The sequence below is a fragment of the Ceratotherium simum genome, chromosome 15 (assembly GCF_057802395.1).
Source record: "Ceratotherium simum simum isolate JZ-2026a chromosome 15, ASM5780239v1, whole genome shotgun sequence".
Classification (NCBI taxonomy): domain Eukaryota; kingdom Metazoa; phylum Chordata; class Mammalia; order Perissodactyla; family Rhinocerotidae; genus Ceratotherium; species Ceratotherium simum.
The window spans coordinates 2,821,046-2,841,853 of record NC_141914.1 but is presented as its reverse complement, the minus strand read 5'-3'; the positions used below and the strand labels follow the sequence as shown (position 1 = coordinate 2,841,853).

The 20,808-nt window shown below is 38.6% G+C and overlaps 1 protein-coding gene across 1 annotated transcript in view; it reads right to left on the bottom strand.

The window, feature by feature from the left end:
• EPHA6 (EPH receptor A6) overlaps window positions 1-20,808 on the bottom strand; it is a 788,910-nt gene that overhangs the window by 167,320 nt on the left and 600,782 nt on the right. The window contains 1 exon segment of the mRNA XM_087439470.1: window positions 14,576-14,761. Coding sequence (XP_087295596.1) covers window positions 14,576-14,761 — 186 coding nt within the window.

The window sequence follows — 20,808 nt, the reverse complement described above, 5'->3', positions numbered from 1 at the left end:
AAACTCTGTACTGTCTAGTTACACTTTTAACTGAGGAAGAAGTAAACTTCTATCTTATTTTAAGTCACCATGATTCCAGTTGTTCAGTTACTCATAGTCAAACCTAATCCTAAATGATATAATTGCCAAATTTGAAAAAAAACTTGCAACTAACTTGTATAGCATGATTCTAGTTCTGTTCATAAAACAACACATAGAGCGGTATAGATATAGATGCATTTATATAAGCTTATGGAAAACTTATGAAGCCTGTCTCTGGATTATTAACAGGGTTAACTCTAGGGGATGGGACCACATGGCAGAAGGATAATCACATTTTATATTTAACTATATTTTAAATGGTAGGTTTATGATTTATTTTCACTCTAAATTTTTGGTTTTGTTCAAATATAAATTTAAAAAAGAAAAAATCCATCCATTTTTTTCTTAGCTTCTTTTATAAGCAGCTATTGAAAGAAAACAAAAATTGTAGTTAATGAACAACTCAACCGTGGTTAGGCCAAGATGTTGCAGTTAACAATAGTATTTGTTTTCCTAAAATATTTGACTCTCTTCTATTTCATGAATCACTCTCCCAATCTGATAGTGTATATTATTGTTATATATGGATTACACATGCAAACACAGGAGGAGTTATGCTTGGAATTAGCAAAACCAAACAAATTACTTTTCTGGAGATTTTTTTAAAACTCATACAGTGGACATCAATTACTTCTTTGTTGTCTTTCCTTTTGGGAAGTGCCCCTTATTGATTCCAAGCTATTCTTGTCAATCTCTTCTTCTGGAGAGGGAGGTACGTGACACAGTCTGGCCAGAGCATCCCACCCACCTGGACACAATTACACCAAAGACGGGCATGTGGCCCAACTAAGGACAACTTAGTCACAGGATCCACAGGGAGCCATCTGTCTCAACAAGTGGAAAGAATCTGCCTAAAAAGGAAGCCAAAGGGAGCAGGCAGAGAAAAGTAGAGGCCTTTTGTGTGTGTATGTGTGATTTCACTCTCATTTAAGCCCCTGCACCTAGCTGTTGTTGGATTACTGTTGGACTTTTCAGTTATGTGACCTAATAAATTATTTTTGTCTTTCCTTAAATTAGGATGAGTTGGATTTGTCACTAATTAATTTACTATTTTATTTGGCAAGATGTTTCCCTCAATTGTTTCAAGGGTTCAGTTATTAAAAAAATATTATGCATACACAACATTCCATTTATAAGTTGGCCAACTTACTTCCAAATTGAGTTTACTAGAAATGAAACCTAACCCTTAGGTGGAACCATGTAAGTTTCCTACATTCAACAATTTTTAACCTACAAAAAGTGGTAATTTCATAAGGTTGTTCATTTGATACACGGAAATTTTTCATCATAGCTTAGAAACAAAATACCAACACAGTATTTGTTTATCGTAGGAAACACAGGCAATATGCAAAAGTACAAAAATGGAAAGAAAATTATTCCAAATCTGTAATCTAAAGATAAATACTATTACATTTTTGGTGTGTTCTTTCCTAAACAATAAACTTGGTTTAGAAAATAATTTTATTGAGTTAAAAAATTATTAAGTTAACGAAAAGTTTGTTATTTTGGGAACCCATTTAATTAGAAAAAATTTACCTTGTTTTCTAATAAATATGTAAAATTAGCTTTTTAAAAATATTCTGCTTTAAGCTTTTTTTTAAGGTTCATTTTATTAACTAATTTGCAAACAGGCTAATCCATCTAAACTGAAAAGACTTCTCTATATAATTCTCAACATATGCGGTGTTTGATAATTCCATTATTTACTACATAATCCCAATTCCAGAGTATTTAGATTAATTATATGTCTGGTTCATAAATAATTATAAAAATGTAAGAATGGTATTATATTCAATTGGATATACTATAAAAACATTTTACAGAAATACACATAGTCCTGCTCTGGTCTACATTTCATTTTAAATTTTAAATTGAATAATTTATTTGGTCTAAATAATCTGTAGTTAGTAATGTGCCAAAATAAAGGCATGAGTACAACTGGAAATTCCAGAACTGCTAGTACAGTATTGTTTTAATGAAATCATTGTTTAAAATGGTTCATTCATTTATAAAGCAACTCTCTGCTGAGTGCTTGCTTCCATAGGCGCCAGAGCCCTCCTTGGTGCAGAATATTCTGAACACATCTGAACGAAGCCTACCTTGTTTCATAGAATTACATGCACAGGATGAAGAGTATCTGGGGGAGGAGGAGGGCTACTCCAGGTTTAGGTAGATTTCAGGTCTTCAGAAGCCAGCCTTGTGAGGCTATTTGGGAAGGTCACAGCAGTAGAGAAGAACTTGTGGAGGCCCTGGGGCAGCAGTGAGCTTGGGGTGTGCAAGGCACACCGCTGTCTGGAGCACAGGCCACCAGGAGGGAAGGATGTAGAGGGAGCAGGGTCCAGATCGTCAGAGGCCTTGGAGGCCAGAGTAGAGAGTGGTTTTTTTTTCCTAAGTGCAGTTGGCAAACTTTGTTTTAGAAAGATCACTCTCGTTGAGTGTGAAGAATGGGTTGTGGTGAGGGCAGGAGTGGAAGCAGGAAGGGCACTTATGAGAAAATTGCTGAGTCCAGGGAGATTTCTCTAATGCAAGGTCCCAGACAGTCACTGAGGGGCCCTCACAGGTTCTCTAATGTGCTCCTTTAACTGCCCTGACCTGACCGTCCTGAGCAATGTTTTGTAGGACAAGGCTCATTTCAGAAAAGAAAAAAGGTTATGAGACATTAGAAAAACAAAACAAAGTTATAGATTTTTAAAATCAGAATATACAGTATTTATAACTGGATAATCATTGTTTTATTATTTTGGCATCAATGAAGAGGTGCTTTTTGGACAAAATTTAGAAACTACAAAATGAGCATTTACTACAATACTTACCTCTAATGTTACCCACTGAGGCTAATGCTGGAAGTAGGTTCACACTTCTGTCTTCCATGATTGACTTATCGAGATTCTAAATTGTAGTATGGCTTTTCTCATATGTCTCTGAATAATATGTTATTTTTTTAAAGAGGTTTTTTTTTTCCCATTGTAGAGGAGACATCTTTAACACAAGCAAACATATATCCCTCATTCGATTAAATTTACAACTAGCTTCTTCATAAGCCATTGAAGGGATTCAAATTTGATTTAGAAAGAGGTTTTCTCCATTCTTACCAGCTTCCCTACCAATCTTGTTTTCTTTCTGCTTTCCTGGCCAGTTCTCAATTTCTTAATTAGTAGAAGAGTAGGCCTCTGTAATTACACTGAAGGGCAGACCTCCTTAGCAATTAAGAATTTCCCTGTTAAATTTTCCCAGCTAAAATCTGGGGAATACCAAAGGACTGGTAGCACTATTTTAGTTATAGGAACTGCTTCATTTTTTCCATCTTATAAAAAGTAGTAATTTTAAGCTTTACATGTTGTATAATTAAAACTTTCATCATTTGATAAATATGGTCCTCCAAATTTTTTAGTTGGAGGTAGTTAGTGTGAAATATTCTCTGAGTCTGTTTCCACTCAACCAGGAATGCTGTTTCATTCAGGATGAAAAATGTGGAACAGGAGAGTTGACTAAGGGAAGCTTTGGTTTTGTTTTAATACACTTATTTAACTAACGTAAGAAATAATTATATTAATTATAAATCCTCTTTTAGGGAAACAACTAGCTGCTCCATTTTTTGAAACAAACTAGGAAGCCCCCTGGGCTCACCCTTGATTCTCTTCTCTTTAAGCAGCCCCTCCCTCTGCTTGAGTTTCTCCAGCAGCCTTATACTTCCTACCCAGACTTGTTTCCCCAGGGAATATCCTGGAATTCTTGCAGTGAGATATAATCTATATTAAAGAAATCATTACATCACAGAAACTCTAGCTAAGGGAAGGCATTTTTGTGTACTTCCATTTCAGTGTAATGGACACTTCAGTGATTAGGATATGAGAAGGTGACAGTCACAGAGGTGCTACAGCTTTCTGCATTTATGGATTGCTGTACCAAACACAATAGCATGTCCCATACAATATATGGCTATGCCAAAATGAAAACTGAACTTATTTCAACAGGATCATGCCACTGATGTTTAGGGGAAAGGTCAGTGCATTATTTTCACGGCTGAGAATCCTGAAACAGCCATTGCATCTGAATGAAAAGGAGAAAAAAAAATCACTGATGTTTTTGGTTGACATATGTAATGAGTGAAAAATGAATACATTCCCTCATAGTGATTGATGTAACCTAATAAAACCGTCAATAAACTCACATCATTCTGTTGCCGTATCTCAATCACGAGTGGACTGGGTTGTGCCTACTTTTATTTCTCAGGCCCAGGAAACATACCACTGTGCTCCTTCCTCCATTCTGAAGCTGGGATCAAGTGCTATCCCATGTAAGACCTAGACCAGGTGATGTGGGTATATAAAGGTGAATTTGTTGTGGTCCTACTTTCCAGGTGATTCTGGTCTACAGCAGAAAAGACAGGTACCTAAATATAATGTTGTAGATGGCTAAGATTTCACAGGAGAAAAATAGCTAAAATATGATTGCTGTTCAGAGGAAGGAGAAATTGCAAGGGTACAGAGAAGCATAATTATGAGAAAAGCTGCCGATTCCACACAAATGTGACTGACGTTAGAGAGTGTTCAAATTTAGAATTGGGCTTGAAGTCCTTGAAAATTAGGCTCCTTCTTTCCTTTCCTTTCCTCCCCCTTTCTATTCTACCCCACACTTTCCTTCTTTTCCCTCATTTCTTGCCATTCTCCTTCATCCATATGTACTCAGTGATCACTGCAGTACTCAGTGATTACTCAGCACGATGCTGAGCACCACAGTAAATAAGATAGAGACTGTCCTCAACAGGTCGTGGCCTCTCCAAAACCCATTCCAATATATCACAGGTTTTCTCCCTGTATTCAAAAGCAAGTGAGTTTAAGTGTATACCAGTATATACTGGAGATTTGGGAGGAGGGAGATGGAGGGGAGAGAGAGGTGGAGCTAGAACAGAAAGGAAAATTAAGACCAAGTGGAGAAAACAGAGTGGCCAGGTTAGCCCTTTTATTATCAGGAAATTAAGGGTCATCATAAAAACAAACAACATTGCTCCAGAGAGATTTTGGCCGCTCAGAGTACATGAGAGCAGCTTTGTATCTAAATGAAAAATTGAGGAACGAAGTGGCTAGAGAAAGCCTGTGACCTTGCTTCACTCAGCACAGGGCGCAGCAAAATCCTGGGGTTTTGAAGACCTTGGATAAACGCATGAATGGCAGGACAGTCTTGCTCTACGATGGGCAGTGGCTGGGCTGGTGGCGCCTCCACGAGGGCTGTGGCAGCAGTGCGGGTGAGAGCGAGCCCAGCAGGGCGGAGACAGTGTGGCTGCCGCACTGCTGTGGTGACAGAACATGGGCTGTCCCGGAGAAAACTCAGGGGCGTCCGAAAGGAGTGCTGAGGTCCTCATATTATGGGGTAAGGACTAAGAAAACAATAAGTTTTGGGGCAAATGGTAATTATAATACAACACAGCAAGTGCAAGGTAGATATCTAACCCAGTACAGAGCTTAAGAAAGGCTGTTTCATGTAAGCCGAGTCTGCTGAGTCCCGGGTGACGCGGCAGGGGAGAGGGAGGGTCCTCCAAGAAGAGGGCCAAGTATGATCAAATATGTGAAGTGAGAAACATCACGCATGTGGGGGAATTACTAATGATTCGCTGTTAATAGAGTATAAACAAGAGGTAGAGAAGGCAGGAGACAGGACTAAAGATACGTGTAAGGGGGGACCGACCATACAGAACCTTGAATTTTTATATTCAGCAACGTGAATTTTGTCCTGTGTGTGAAGGAAAGCCATTGAAAGATTTTAAACAAAGACAGGGACTTAAAAATGAGGAAAAATAGTTTTATATTAAAAAAAAAAACCTGATTCAACAAATGGTGCTGAAATGATCAATTTGCAAAAAAAAAAAGAACCTTGGCCCATACCTCACACTTTATACAAAAATTAACTCAAAATGAATCATAGACCTATATATAAAGTGTAAAACTATAAAACTTCTAGAGAACAGTAGGAGAGAAAACCTTAGTGACCGTGGATTAGGTAAAGAATTTTTAGATACCACACCAAGAAGCACAATCTTTTTAAAAAAATCATGTTAGACTTTATCAAAATTGAAAACATTTACTCTGCAAAAGACACTGTTCATAGAATAGAAAAGCAAGCTACAAGCTGGAAAACATCTACAAATCACATTTCTGACAAAGGACTGTATCCAGAAAATATAAAAAATCTTTTAAAACTTAACGGTAAGGAAAACAAACCAACCCAATGTAAGAAAGTGGGCAAAAATCTGAAGACATACTTGATTAAAAAAGATATATAGATAGCAAATAAACACACAAAAAGATGATCAAAATCAATAGTCATTAGGGAAATGCAAATTAAAATGACAATAAGATACCAATACAGACTCACTAGAATGGCTAAACTTTTTAAAAATGACAATACCAAATATTGTTGATGATGGAGACCAACTAAAACACTCATCTAATTACCAGTTGGAATGCAAAATGGTGCATCCAGGTTGGAAAACAGTTTGGCAGTTTCCTATAAAGTAAAACATGTATTTACCATATGATCCAGACATCCCACACCTAGGTAATTACCCAAGGTAAATGTAAATATATGTCTACACAAAAGCCTATTTGTGAATGCTCACAGAATTTTTATTAATAATCACCCAAACCGGCAACAACCCAGATGTCCTTCAACTGCTGAGCGCATAGCCCAACTGCGGTACTAAGGAATACCACTCAGCAACGCCACCCCACATACGCATCTCAAGTGGTTCTGAAGAGAAAGAGGCCAGGCTCAAAAGGCTACATGCTGTCTCCTTTCCTTTACAGAACATTCTAAAATATAGCTCTTCCTTAAAGAGTATTCTGACTAATAAATACAGAAGGAAAGAGAGAAACGGAACATAGTAATAATTGTTGCAGGCAAGCTCTACTAGGGATGATAAAATTAGAAGGGAGAAGTTTGAGGAGAAACAGGAGATTTGCATAGTCTAAATTACCTCCCCCCAAATATATATTAATTACAAAAGGGGAGGGCCGGCCCCGTGGCTTAGCGGTTAGGTGCGCGCGCTCTGCTGCTGGCGGCCCGGGTTCGGATCCCGGGCGTGCACCGACGCACCGCTTCTCCGGCCATGCTGGGGCCGCGTCCCACATACAGCAACTGGGATGTGCAACTATGACATACAACTGTCTGCCGGGGCTTTGGGGGAAAAAATAAATAAATAAAAATTAAAAAAAAAAAAAATCTTAAAAAAAAAAAAAAAAACTGATAAAAAAAAATTACAAAAGGGGAAAATTGCCTTTACAGTGGAGTAATCTAGAAGACCCACCTTAACCAAGGGACCCATGTTCACATGCCCAGGAACAATGCATGTGGGCACCATGTCCTCTATACAATGCATTGAGCAGGGTACATAACTGCCAAGGATGCACAGCCACACATCCAATCATGAGAAAACAAGAGACACACCCAAACTGAGGGACATTCTAAAAAATAACTGACTATTACTCTTGCAAAGTGTTAGGTCATGAAAGACCAGGAAAGACCAAGGAATCGTCACTGATTGGAGGAGAATAAGGAGATGTGACAACTACATGCAATGCGGGGTCCTGGATGGGATCCTGGAACAGAAAAAGGACGTCAGTGGAGAAGCTGACAAAATCTGAATGAAGGTCTGTGGTTTAGTGAATAGTACTGCACTGATGTTTATCTCTTGGCTTTGATAATAGTCCTCTGGTTATGTAAAATACTAACATCAGGGAAACCGAGTGAAGTTTATAGGGGAACTACATTATTTTCACAACTTGTTCTATAATTCTGAAATTATATCGAAATGAAAATTTAAGGAAAGTCATAGTAACATATTCCAACAAAAAAATAAGCATTAAAATAATCATCATGGGATTAAATAAGGAGCTTGCTAGATTTCCATTCATTAATTTTATGGATAATTTTTTTATTAGAAATCACATATACAGGGAGCCCATAATCATTTTTAGCGATTGACTTCTGGTCTTTATCCAGTCCTGCATCAGACTTTCATCAAGAACCTGGTGAAAGTTCCTGAGTAAGGATTGATTGCCTCACCTTGAAGCCTGCCAGGATGGTTCTCATTCCCCTGAGTTTGTGGATGCGAATTTATGTCTATAATATAGGATTATCTATAGCCCTTCTCAAATTCAGAGCCTTCAAACTCTACCAGAACAAACCGCATCATGAACGATTTGGAAGGAATTTTTATTTTTGAAAAGGAGTAAGATTTCACCCTCCAGATGTCTCTATTCAATTCTCTTTAGAAGTATTAAAAGACGACATTATGTATGCATAAAATTGTATTCATATTCCCTTTTCTCTCCTGGTTCTTACAGTTTACAGTGTTATCTTCACAATGACCAACTTGTTACTAGACTTTTTAACCCATTACTTCTTACGACAGTCTCCCCAGTAATTAGCAGGCGGGAGGGAGAGACCACGGGAAGGAGACAGTGAGTGAGAGGAAGATCCAATCAGGTGACTAGAACGACCTTGAGAAAACCCAGAGACTTAAACACTGAAGGGACAGAAGAGATTCCTCCTGAATACAGAAGCAGCGTCTTCTCTCTTGTAAAGCGGGACACACTCGGGCTGAGATCCTAATTAGCTCCAGTGCTGCCTGAGCAGAGTGACACACTGGGCCCCAGGCTACGTCATCTGGTTACTATTTGTTACTGTCACGCTCGGTTCATTTTCTATTTATCAATACATATACTTTATAATTCCAAATGGCAAATACTTTGCAGTAAATACCCCGAGAATCCATTGAGATTCCATAAATTGCACTAGAATAATTCATCACTATTTTCAGTAACAGCAAATAGTAAATTTTAAGGATGGTGGGAGAAGAGAGAAAATACAGAAAACCAGGACTTCTTCTCTTGTGCCGCCTCTCACCTTTCCTTCCCTTGGTTGCACATCTTCCCTCTGTCCTGCTCTCGCTCTCTCCCTCCTTTATCCACAGCGCTCTTCGGGCCGCAGCTTCAGTCCTGATCTCCAGGGCCTCTTGTGCCCTGTGTGATGTCCACAATGCTTCTAATTTTTCCTGACCGGTTTTCTTTCCCAGTTTTCTCAGGACTTACTTTAAACACTCACCAACACCCCAAGCCTCTACGCATCACCTCAGCAAATGACCTTGCCTCTTACATCACTGAAAAAAGAGAGCCTGTAACTGCAGAGGCAGTGGGACCTTCTAAGTCCCAACATTCCTCTCATAACATCGTTATCTATGTACTCATTCAGGGTCAGCCTGGTACATTTTCTTTCAGTTCCTCCGGATTTAGAAAAAAAGAGTCACATGGGAGAAATGAGAGTCAGTTTTGAGATGCTTTTGTCATTGACGCTCCCCTAACTTGCCAAATTCCGTCTGAGCACAGGGGTTTAGAACTGTTTCCTCTGCCTGGAATACTCTCCTACCAAACTCTGCACGGCTTTCTCCTTCCCTTCATTCAGGCTTTTTCTCTTTGCCGAAAATTATATTCATATGTTTATATTTCTTTCTGTTTCCTCCTGTAGGTAGAAGTTCTATTTTTTTCACTATGATACTACCAGTGACTAGAAGAGCGGGCACCCAATAAACATTCACTAAATGAATGAATGAATGAATGAATGAATGAATAACTGTATACAAACTAGCACCCGCCACACCGCACTGGGAAATACTGGCCTACATGTGTGCTGCCCCCAGTGGACTGGCCAACACATGAGCTGCTCAGGGCACTGAGCACTCCTTCTCTGGCTCCAGGTTTTAGTCAGCAATAGTGCCTGACTGCTGGTGGAGCTCAGTAACTGTTTCTCGGAAAACAAAACAAAACAAAACTCTTACCCTACTTAAGCTAGCAGAATAGCTGAATTCCAGAAAAAACAATCTAATTTATTTTATTAGGCTCAGTTTTGCAGAATATTTGACACCTACCATGTATAGTCCATGGACCCAAACCCTGATCATGCCTGCAGGAAAATTTTACCTATCCCTCCCTGCTTTACAGACTGTAAGATAAACTTAGTGAAGGCATTTTTGTTTCTTCCCAAACCTATCTTCTTAGATCACTGATATGAACCTGAACTTATAATAAAGTTGCAGGTGGGTGATAAGTTATCACTGGCACACTTTTTCCTCACCACCATCTCATCACTCTCTTCTTTTGGCAAAAGAATAAAATACAAAAATATTGGGGTGAGATGTGACTTTACTGTTTTCTAGCCCAATCTGCACTTTTCAATCTTTTGTGCAATGGGAAAAATTGAGGCCTAAAGATATTGAGTGACTTGCCCAAGACCCTGTGGCTAGTGGCAAGATATGCAACCAGGTGGAGAGGCAGACGTCATACTGGCGGCAACAATGACAGTCGCCATCTTGGGGAACGCATGACTGGACAAGTAGAATGAAACTCTGGGAGCAGAAAGGGAGTTTTTGTGTGCTCACTGCACAACATATTTCACTGCCTGGAATCTACTCTCTGATTTAGATTCCACATGGACCCCTCAAAACTGTCTAGAAGGAACCCACAACATTCTAGAGTATTTAAGGAGGGTTTGAGGAGGCCCAGCACTTTTTCTTACAGCTTCTAGACTGTCCTACGGGGACTTTAGGAACGTGCGTGAGGAAATGAAGTCATGTTTGGGATTTGTTTGCTATCCTGATGGCTCTATTACTCCTTACTGGACTTACGATTCATTTGAAATATGGCCAGTGTATCTAAATTCAGTTCTTACCTACTGAGCTGGGAGATAGGCACTTCATTATTTCTCCTTTTGGTTCTCCCATCACCATGAATTCTAACTAGAGTGTGGTTATTGCACTGTATTTCCTCATTACTTAACCACAGTTCTCATCTTTTTATAGAAGGGTAGCACTTTCTTTTCTGGTTATGTAGTTAATGACACTGGTGGATACATTACCTGTTACAAATTGCTACTGTTCATGCTACTAATGGCTATGCATCTGTTCTCTAACTGATGGCTTCTGTCTGCTTCTTGGAGAAAAACTTTGTGCTAAGTATATGGTTGAGCCTGGTTAATCTCTTTTTATATCAGTTGTATCTTAACAGGTTAATGAAATTGTGATGCGTACCAAATAAACAGGCTCAACTTTTATCAGACACACTTTTTATATAATACAGCTTTTAATCATTTAACTTTCAAGTTTGAAATAAAAGTGGTTATATGCCCAAATATGAAAGAGCAAAAGTGTTCTCTCAGAGATAAAACCTATATAGTAAGATAAAAAAGGATGCATATTAAGAACTTATAAAAGGATCTGATGAAGATTTTGATCTATAATTTTTCATTACTTTCAATTGAGAGTCTGTGCATTTATTTCTCAGAACCCAGGATGCTCTGCTAACACGAGCGGATAAACCCATATTGCATCTTCATCTTTGTCAGTATTATCTTTTATGCAATAGGGTAGTCCTTAGGGAGCATTAATTGCTAGCTATCTCTTAGCTACTTAAGGGCAATCTTGGAACAATTATCCTGTGTTTATGGGAACGAGGCATTCATTTATTTATTGCCTTTCTCCTAAAAATCCCATAGCACTTGAGCAAGAAGATAACAGTGTAAATATGTCCACTTATCTTTGCAGGAATTATTCCTTTCTGTGTCTCCAACACCCACCTCAGCAGCACCACAACACCCTTTTATGGGGCTCTCCTCCACATTAAAACTGTGATGGTTATTGCCACTCAAAAGCATACTGAATGTGTCCTTTCTCTTCTTTTCTTCCCCCCCCCCCCCCTCTTTCTTTTTCTTGAAATGGAAAAAAACCCTTGACTTAGGGATCATACAAATTTGGCTATGTAAAGGTCTCTGGTCTCATTTTTAGACAAGATTGTTAGAGATGTTAAGCAATCACTGTGTTTGTTGTTGAACGTTTATATGAAATAAAATGAGTATTTCAAACAGGCAGACAAGTGCCACAGACTCTCTTATTAAACCTATTCACTTGATTTAGGATAAATAATTCCTACTACTTTACAGAGCTAAAAGTTTTTGCCATTTTCTTATACTTCAATTTATATACATATATACACACACATAAATTTATATATATTTGATATGTGGGTGATAATATGTGAATAAAACACATAAGAATACATGAAAAATTCACATAATGTGATTTATCAAAGGGATAAAATAAAGATCTGATCCTTTTTAAGTTTTGTATTTATTGTTGGACACTTATTTCCAGATATTTCATGCATAAATACACATAAAAGGACTTCAATATCATACTTAAATTGTTATTTTAAATGCTTTGCAAAGATCCATAATGCGACTTTAAAATGATCTTTTTCCTTCCAGAGAGACATAAAACAGAAGGAATAACTTGAAATGTTCATGCTAATTTAATGACAAGGAAGTCAGAAACTATAAAAGAAATAATTACCGTCCTATTTCTTCTCTCTCTTTTAGATTATAACCTTTACTGGGTATTGTGGCATAGCTGGATCTTTCCAAATTTTACATTTTAGAGGAATTTATTTCACTCTCCTAAATATTTTCCTTATTTTAAAAAGTAATATTATGTTATTTCATTCAGATTATTATTTATTTAATGTTATTTAACTCAGATAAGATAATTAAAGTATAAACTAAACTACAATGTATTCACTGTGAAATAGTGAAAGCAAGCAAACCAACCAGCCCTGGATTTTAGAGGCAGACAGACTCAGTTTGAACACAGCTACGCCATTACGACGGGTCAGAGGTCCTCACGCAGGTGAATTAACCTGTCTGAGTTTCAGTGGATAATGATACTGATAAGAGCTGCTGTGGAGTGAAATGGTAAATGCCTGTGTAAAGTGCCCGGCACACAACACCAATGATGGCTACCACTTAATGGGGCTTTTTCTGAGCCACACACTACGCTAAATGCTGTATACATTTACAAATGTAATCCTTACAGTATTCCTACTGAGTCAGAATTATTTTGGCCCCATTTTACAGATGTGGAAGTAATGGACAGAGATGTTAAATAATTTACCCAAAGCTGCAACAGTCTTAAGTGGCAAGAGCAGAATTCTAACTGGACTCCATCTGTTCATCTATTGCTGTGTAATAAACCATCCAAAACTTAGTGACTTAGAACAACCACCACTTTATATTATCTCTTATGACTTTATAAGTTGACTGGATGGAGATGGCTCATCACAAGGCTCGCATTGAGTGCTGACTGACTGCTGGGAGCTCAGACGGAGAAGTCGACTGGAGAGCCTCTGTTCTCCTGCTCTTTGCAGTACTGCGTGTGGCCTCGCCACAAGGATTGGCTTTGCTCAGCACTGGAGGCTGGGGACAGGAAGGGGTGTTGCAAGAGGCCAAGCTCCAGTGTGAAAACACTTAAGGTGCTTCCACTCGCATCACACGTGCTAATGTCCCATTGGCCAAGGCTGTCACGTGGACAAGCCCAGAATCAGCGAGGGAGAGAATAACACAAGGGCATGAATGCTGGAAGCCCCATTAAGGCCACTAAGGCAACAGCGCTCATCAAAATCACTCTATTGTGTCTTCCAAACTATCACGACCATCAGTAGTCTTCCGCTCCTCTTGAGCAGTGTGTTGGCCAGTGCCTCGTGGGAAGGCCTTAGGAATTTCCATGTTTATCGTAAGCGTTTATACTTTCCTGCTTCCAAATATGACATAAAACTTAAATTCCATTTAAAACCATTTAAATGGAATTGAAGTTTTATGAAAGAAAAACGCCTCTCAAAGATTTAAATGATTTTTATGAGTTTTTTAATGCCATTCTGTACTGGATTTTACATGTTATAATTCATTAGTGAAGAAATTAAGGAGAAATACAGTTAAGCTTTATGCCCTATCATTATTCAAATAAAAGTGAATATATAGCAATCTACTTCTTAGAATATAGGATTAATTTTGGATTTTTAAGAAAATTCTTTTCAAAGGAATGGCTTTGATCCCAGTATTTCTATAAAAACAGGATTTTTATTTCAGAAATTGTAATTCTTTTCTTCATTTTATATAAATTAAAATAATTTAGTTCTAATGGCATTTATGCACATGGGTTCCACACAGAACTTTTTGTTTACAAGCTTTACTTCAGATAAAGCATTCTCTATTTGTATATGAAATTTACTTCCAAACGGAAGTATTTTACTTTAATGACTCGAAATATTTAAACTATTTCTTCTATTAACATTGACATTTAGGCAGCTTTAGGAGTGAATAGCTTATGGAGATTAGAAAAGAATAGATAACCCTTTACTCTTGATTCATTACTTCAAGTTAAATTAGCAAATGATTTACAGGTAATAAATACCATTTCAAAGCTGTTTGGTGACCAATGCAAACTCTGATAATGTCATAGCCTAATATCAGCCTAGTATAGCCTCTGAGGGGTGATATCAGAAGATGACACTGAACGAAGCTATCACCTGAATGGCTGTTCTACTGCTATGAAGCTTTTTTTTAAGGAACTGAGATAGATATATAAAACAAGCAATGAAGAAAATCAGTGACTTACTTTTTGTGACAACACCTTCTAGGCGAATGATATTTGGATGGTCAAACTGACCCATGATACTAGCTTCTCTCAGAAAATCTCGTCTTTGCCGGTCCATGTGGCCACCTTTCAAAGTTTTGATGGCAACCGGGATCTCCCTTTTCCCTGGTGTCTTCAAACGCCCACTGCAGACTTCTCCAAATTCTCCTTAAAATATGAACAAAAGCAGTTATTTGTTTAAACAGAATACTTACATTCCAGAAGAATCGAATTGTCACACAGTACCATCCTCTTGTTTTTTAACATAGTGACCCTCAAGTGTGTCATCTCCACATGGAGATTTCTTTCTTAAAAATTAAATTTGTAATGACAATACGCTCGATCAGCGTCATGTATAATGAATAACGGGATGCATTTTCATACATTGCACCACAGGAACTACCATTGACAGATATCGCCGATCTGCTGAGAAATTATGACCAGTAGAATGGGTGATGCTAATGGCATTCTACAGAAAAGCAATCACTGCCCGTTTCCTGTTCCTGTTCTCAATACTGACATATGGGCCAAAAGCCTGTTCCATTCAGGGAATCCATCAGGCATGTGTAGCTGATTCAATCCCGAAGGCCACAAGCCTGGGCTTCACTGCCATTAGAAATCCATACTCGGGAGCCGGCCCCGTGGCTTAGCGGTTAAGTGTGCGAGCTCCACTACCGGCGGCCCGGGTTCGGATCCTGGGCGCGCTCCGACACACCGCCTCTCCGGCCATGCTGAGGCCGCGTCCCACATACAGCAACTAGAAGGATGTGCAGCTATGACATACAACTATCTACTGGGGCTTTTGGGGGAAAAAAAAAAGGAGGAGGTTTGGCAATAGATGTTAGCTCAGAGCCGGTCTTCCTCAGCAAAAAGAGGAGGATTAGCATGGATGTTAGCTCAGGGCTGATCTTCCTCACAAAAAAAAAAAAAAAAAGAAATTGATACTCGGGTCAAGTGGTATATGAACATACTGAAAAGACCATGCTGAACTCAACTATAGTAAGTAGACAGGCTAAATTACAAGTCATATGGTTGGAATACAAATACAGTAAGACAATCTATGGTTCAGCAATGGCTCCGCTGGGCAGATTAAATAATAGCCAAATATTTATCATGAATTTACTACAAATATGTCCCATGCAAGAGGGCTGTGAGTTTCAAAGCAGTATAAGACTTGATTCTCCGGAGCTTATTGTCTAGTAGGAGAATTCAGACATAAATGAAACACTTAAGAATGTAAGCACCAATCCCTGCAAATGTTGTGTTAGTTAAACAAGAATAGTGGGAGTTAGAAGACTTTCTGGAGGAGGTAGAACTTTTTCTGGACCTTGAAAGAAGGGTAGCATTTGGATATTCCAAAACAGCAGGGACATTTCAGACAGCAGTGCACAGAAAGAGTGAGAGAAGTGAAGACAAAGATTCAAAGGTCAGAAACAGTGATGAGAATGAGGTGGACATGGTACAGTGAGGAGACAGGCTGACTGGGGAGGTGGTTGTGGAGAAAGGCCGGAGGCTTCTCAGTTCAATGCCACAAATTTAGTACTGCTGGAAATTCCAGACAATTTTTCTAGGGCCAATTACCTGCATTTACTTAAGAGCGTGATGCTTAATTCCTAATTTATTCATCTCTAAAGTGAAGATAATAATAATTCAATAACATTCCTTCCCCATAAAGATACTGGGAAGATCAAAAGTGATAATATATGTGAAAGTGCTTATAAACTGGAAAGTGCTATTCATGTGCTTTAGGTTATATAGACATTTGAAAGGGTGAAAGGAATGAAAATTCAAATATCTTTAGTTGGCTTATTGGCTGGCAGGTCTGGCCAATAGTTGGATGCAATGTAAGTTTAAGTACAGAGGAGCAAATTAAATTTTTGCAGTACTATAGATTTCAATTATCCATATTTTCTTCGCACCAATTGATTACAGATAACTAAATGTTGACTATACATTAATATTAACTACATTTTGGTGTAGATCCCCCAATTTTTTTTTAAGTAAACAAAACCAAAATGAAACTAGAAAGGAAACAAGTCAAAGCTTGCTTCCTAAATTATGCATAAACATGTTCACTAGAAATAGAAGGCAATCTAACAAGAGTTTGTTATATGTGTGCTACACAAGCAAACCAAAACACTAACTAGAATGTATTCCCTAAATTCAGTGCATATGATTTTGGGGTTTTACAAATCTTGCATAAATTTGACATCAAAACATTAATAATCTTTTTTACTTAATGACGCTCTCAATCTGCTGGGGGTTAAATGCTCTTATGGTCACAGCAAAAAGAAGCCATAGTTTTTCAGCTTTGTTTGTAATAATGTTTTTGATTTTTTAAAGATTTTCTCTTAGACAAAAAACAAATGGCAATTGATAGAAATTTTCAACATTTTTCTACTGAGGTTCTGAACCTTGAGAGAAAAGGTATGTGTTGTGTTAAAATTAATGTCTGATACATCCAGGCCTATTAAGATACTTGAAATTCATTCTCAGATCACTCTAGTTGGTTGTAATGAATATCCGGGACAAAACAAATATTTATTTTTTTCTTCTTTTTTCTTTTGTTTTGCCTTAATAAATCTGCCAGTACATATAAAGAAGCAGCTATATTTTAAAACTCCTCACCTGCCATGAGGCCATAATGCAAGTGATTTTTTGTTAACATTTCATAGTAATTCAAATAAACTTCTGAATATAGGGAAGTGAATAGAGAGCTCTGTTGGTACTTTATCAAGATAGGCGTAGTGGTAATTTTCTTTGGTTTTCTATTGTCTGAAATTCATGTAACTTATTAACACCAGGCAGGTGTTTTCTTCATGTCAAGTTCTGCATGATCAAGCTGTTATCACACTTATTTCAGTAACACTAAATACAGTTGACTCAATTAAAGATCTGAGACTCCTAGTGCATTCTTCAGGTAAAGTCCAAAATTTCTGGCACATAGTATATTAAAACCCTTATCCACTGTATGCCTGGATGTATCAGACATATCAGGCAGAGAGGAAAAAATACTTTAAATTACATGTGTACTTTCAGACATTGCCAAAGACTGGTCCCTTATACGACCGCCCTTGTATCAAGAGTAGAGGCCCTGCATATAACCGTAAGTCAGAGAAATCTTTCCTCAGTAAGATCTGTGAATCCTTATATATACTGGTTAGTCCTTCACTAACTCAATGACCCAAAGAATATGGTGTTAATTACTTTTTTTCTTTTCTGATACACTGTCACCATGATTATTACAAAGGTGACACTTACACAGTGCTTATCATGAGCCAGGTCTGAAAACTAAATATACATTTTAATCTCGACAACAAACTTTCAAGGTGGGTACCATTATTATCCCTTCACAGATGTGCAAACTGAAACACACGCGCTAAGTAACTTGTCCACAGTGACATAACTAGAACGTGGTAGAGCTGTAATTGGACCTAGGAAGTCTGGCTCTAGCGTCCATGCTTATAACCACTGTTCTCTGCTGTCTGGGGTGTTTGTCATAGTGAATATTTTCTTGTGTTAATATGCTAAATTTACAATTGGTAACAACGGTGTCTTCAAACCAACTAGTGTTTAAATACAGCAACTGGATATGCACAGCTGGATGGAATGATAAAACCATATACTAGGACCCCTTCACTATAAAATGGAAATGGAGACCTAGCTCAAATATGTTGTATATTAGATGGTCTGGAAGAAAATCACTTCAAGAGAGCAAAGAAAGTTATATCTAGGATAACTGATCTTCTGCCACCGAGAGACCATTTACCGGCCAACAATTCCACCTATCTCCCTGGATGGTGGTAAAACCTTTCTGGACAAGTAATTGTGTTGTATAACATATAGGGTCATGTCAAAATATCAGTTAGTATTGGATTTTCCACACGAAGCCTACATAATGGAACTAAACCTGTGAGAGGATGGTGAGGATGAGGGACAATCGTCTTGGAGGACTACCGTACCATGATCCCCCGCAGGCTTTCCAGAATTTGATTCCCCATGTTTCGAGATTCTGGTTCTCCCCTCCCCCAACCCCCTGAGAGTCACTGAAGCAAAGAGCCACACTCCTGATGGTTTTCTAAACACATCTCTCAGGTGTAACGAGGTGTTTCTTTCTTCACACTTGCTGTTTCCCTCTGACAGGAACACCCTCCACAAGTTGTCCCTCTTCCTCCCTTGTCTCCACCCTCCTCAGTCCTTCTGTATGTGGATGGTTTCTTAGTAGCAGTAAAGGCCAAGATTTGAGGTCTCTCCTTCAGAAAAGTTTCTCTGATCAACCCATCTAACCTAGTCTCCCACTACCATCAGGTCCTTCCAAATGAGAAAGAAAAAAAAGAGCTGGTCTTGCTCTCAGAGCTGTGTTATGTGATTCTCCCATCAGACATTATACCAACCTGACGAGGTCACTCTGAGACCACGATAAAATGAGACGGAGCAAGGCCACTGCATAATTTTGCCCAAGCACAGACAAAGGCAAAGTCACAGTGCAAAAATACTAAACATCCCCTCCTCTCTTGGCTAAAAGGAGTGACTGCTACTTCTGTACCAATTATAACCCTATTCTTGTTCTAATCGCCACTCCCTGTAGATAAGATTCATTAAGATACTGTGGCGTAAGTCCTAAAATTAGGACCCAATATTATGTGCTGCTTTGATAACCAGGGGAAACAGAGAGGGCCTCAAATGGCCTTACCATGGTTCTCCTCCCCTCTACTCCCACAGAGAAGGTCCTCCAGCTAAACAACCCTCCTTATCAAGTGGATCAGATACAGCTACTCCTTGTCCCCAAGGAGCAGGTTTCACCTTCTTGCCAGCCTGTGGAATGATTGAAACAAGCCAATCACATCACATCTTCCTGAGGGAACGAGGGGGACCTCAATCTCTTGATACTACAAAGCCTGTCTCCCACAGCCCCTGGAGGTTCACTCGGTTCCCAGGTGACACCTCCATGTGGCCCATGTAGCGTGTGAGGTCCTCCTCCCCCAGGCTGTGAGTATGTGTAATTAGTGAATATCTGTCAATATCATCCGTCCACTATAGGACATTCAGTCATGACACAACCCTACTGTGGGAATCCCTACCTCACCAACAGGGGGAGCACAGGGCAATTAAAACAGATCATCACAGAGTCGCTCCTGCTTTCTCACAGCATCTAAACTGGAGCAAACTCCTGCTTCCTTAGACCCTCTCCCAAATCACACAACCAGAGCCCCAAGCTCACAATTGGTTCTTTCTAACACCCTCTTACTGACACACGTTATAGTCCCCATGCTGTGTGTTTTTCCTTGCTGAAATGAGCAATAAACCCAACTTTTTTAACTATAGTGTGCTCCTGGGGTCTTTGGCTTGAGAATATTAACATATTTACTGTGTAGCATTTTCAACTATTTGAAATTATCTTTCAAATTCATTTTTAACTAGCTTAGTCATTTATTAACTATTGCTCCATTTCAACTCCTCCCCTGACCCTGTCCTGTCAACTCTAACCTAAGTCACAGAGGCTTGAGCCTTGACTATCTCTATCTGCTGTTGTATCTGCAGTGCCTAGTACATAAGACAATTCTTTAATATTTGGCGCATGAATGAAACAAATGAATGAGGAGAAAAAGCAACTCTAGACCCAAAGTTAGGATATCTTAGAGTAGAGCCAGAAGACAGGGAAGTTTCTAATGTGCTAATTTTTTTTTTTATTTGCGTAGTCTCTTCTGCTTTCCTTTCGTTGTGCACAGTTAAGAGATGCCTCAGTGTCTTTGGTAGTCAGCTTATTTTTTTTAACTTAACTATACACTTTCCTTTCAGAGTGTAAAGACAACAGAAGAATATTTTTAAGTGTCATATGAAGAAGGAGTTAAAAAAGAAGAGGCATACAGGAAAGACATGTAACAGACTTTTAATTCAGTTCTAGAGGGAAATATTAGTCTCTTAAGGTCTTAAGGTAAATTTCATTATCATTAATGTTATCAAGAGGGTCACCTACCCAGTGGTATTTACTGTCTGTCATTCAAGGATGAAATATCAGAATCCTTATGACTAATTCCGTCTGGTTACTTCCCAATACATAGCACGCCTTCTACATATGAAAGAGAACAATATTTTTTAGAAAATTTATAATCTGACACCTGGTGAGATGGTGTCTGAATGCTCCTGATTCAACATTACAGAAAGATTCAACACGATGTGAGATTCCTCCTCGCGTTTAACAAGGCTTGTCAAAA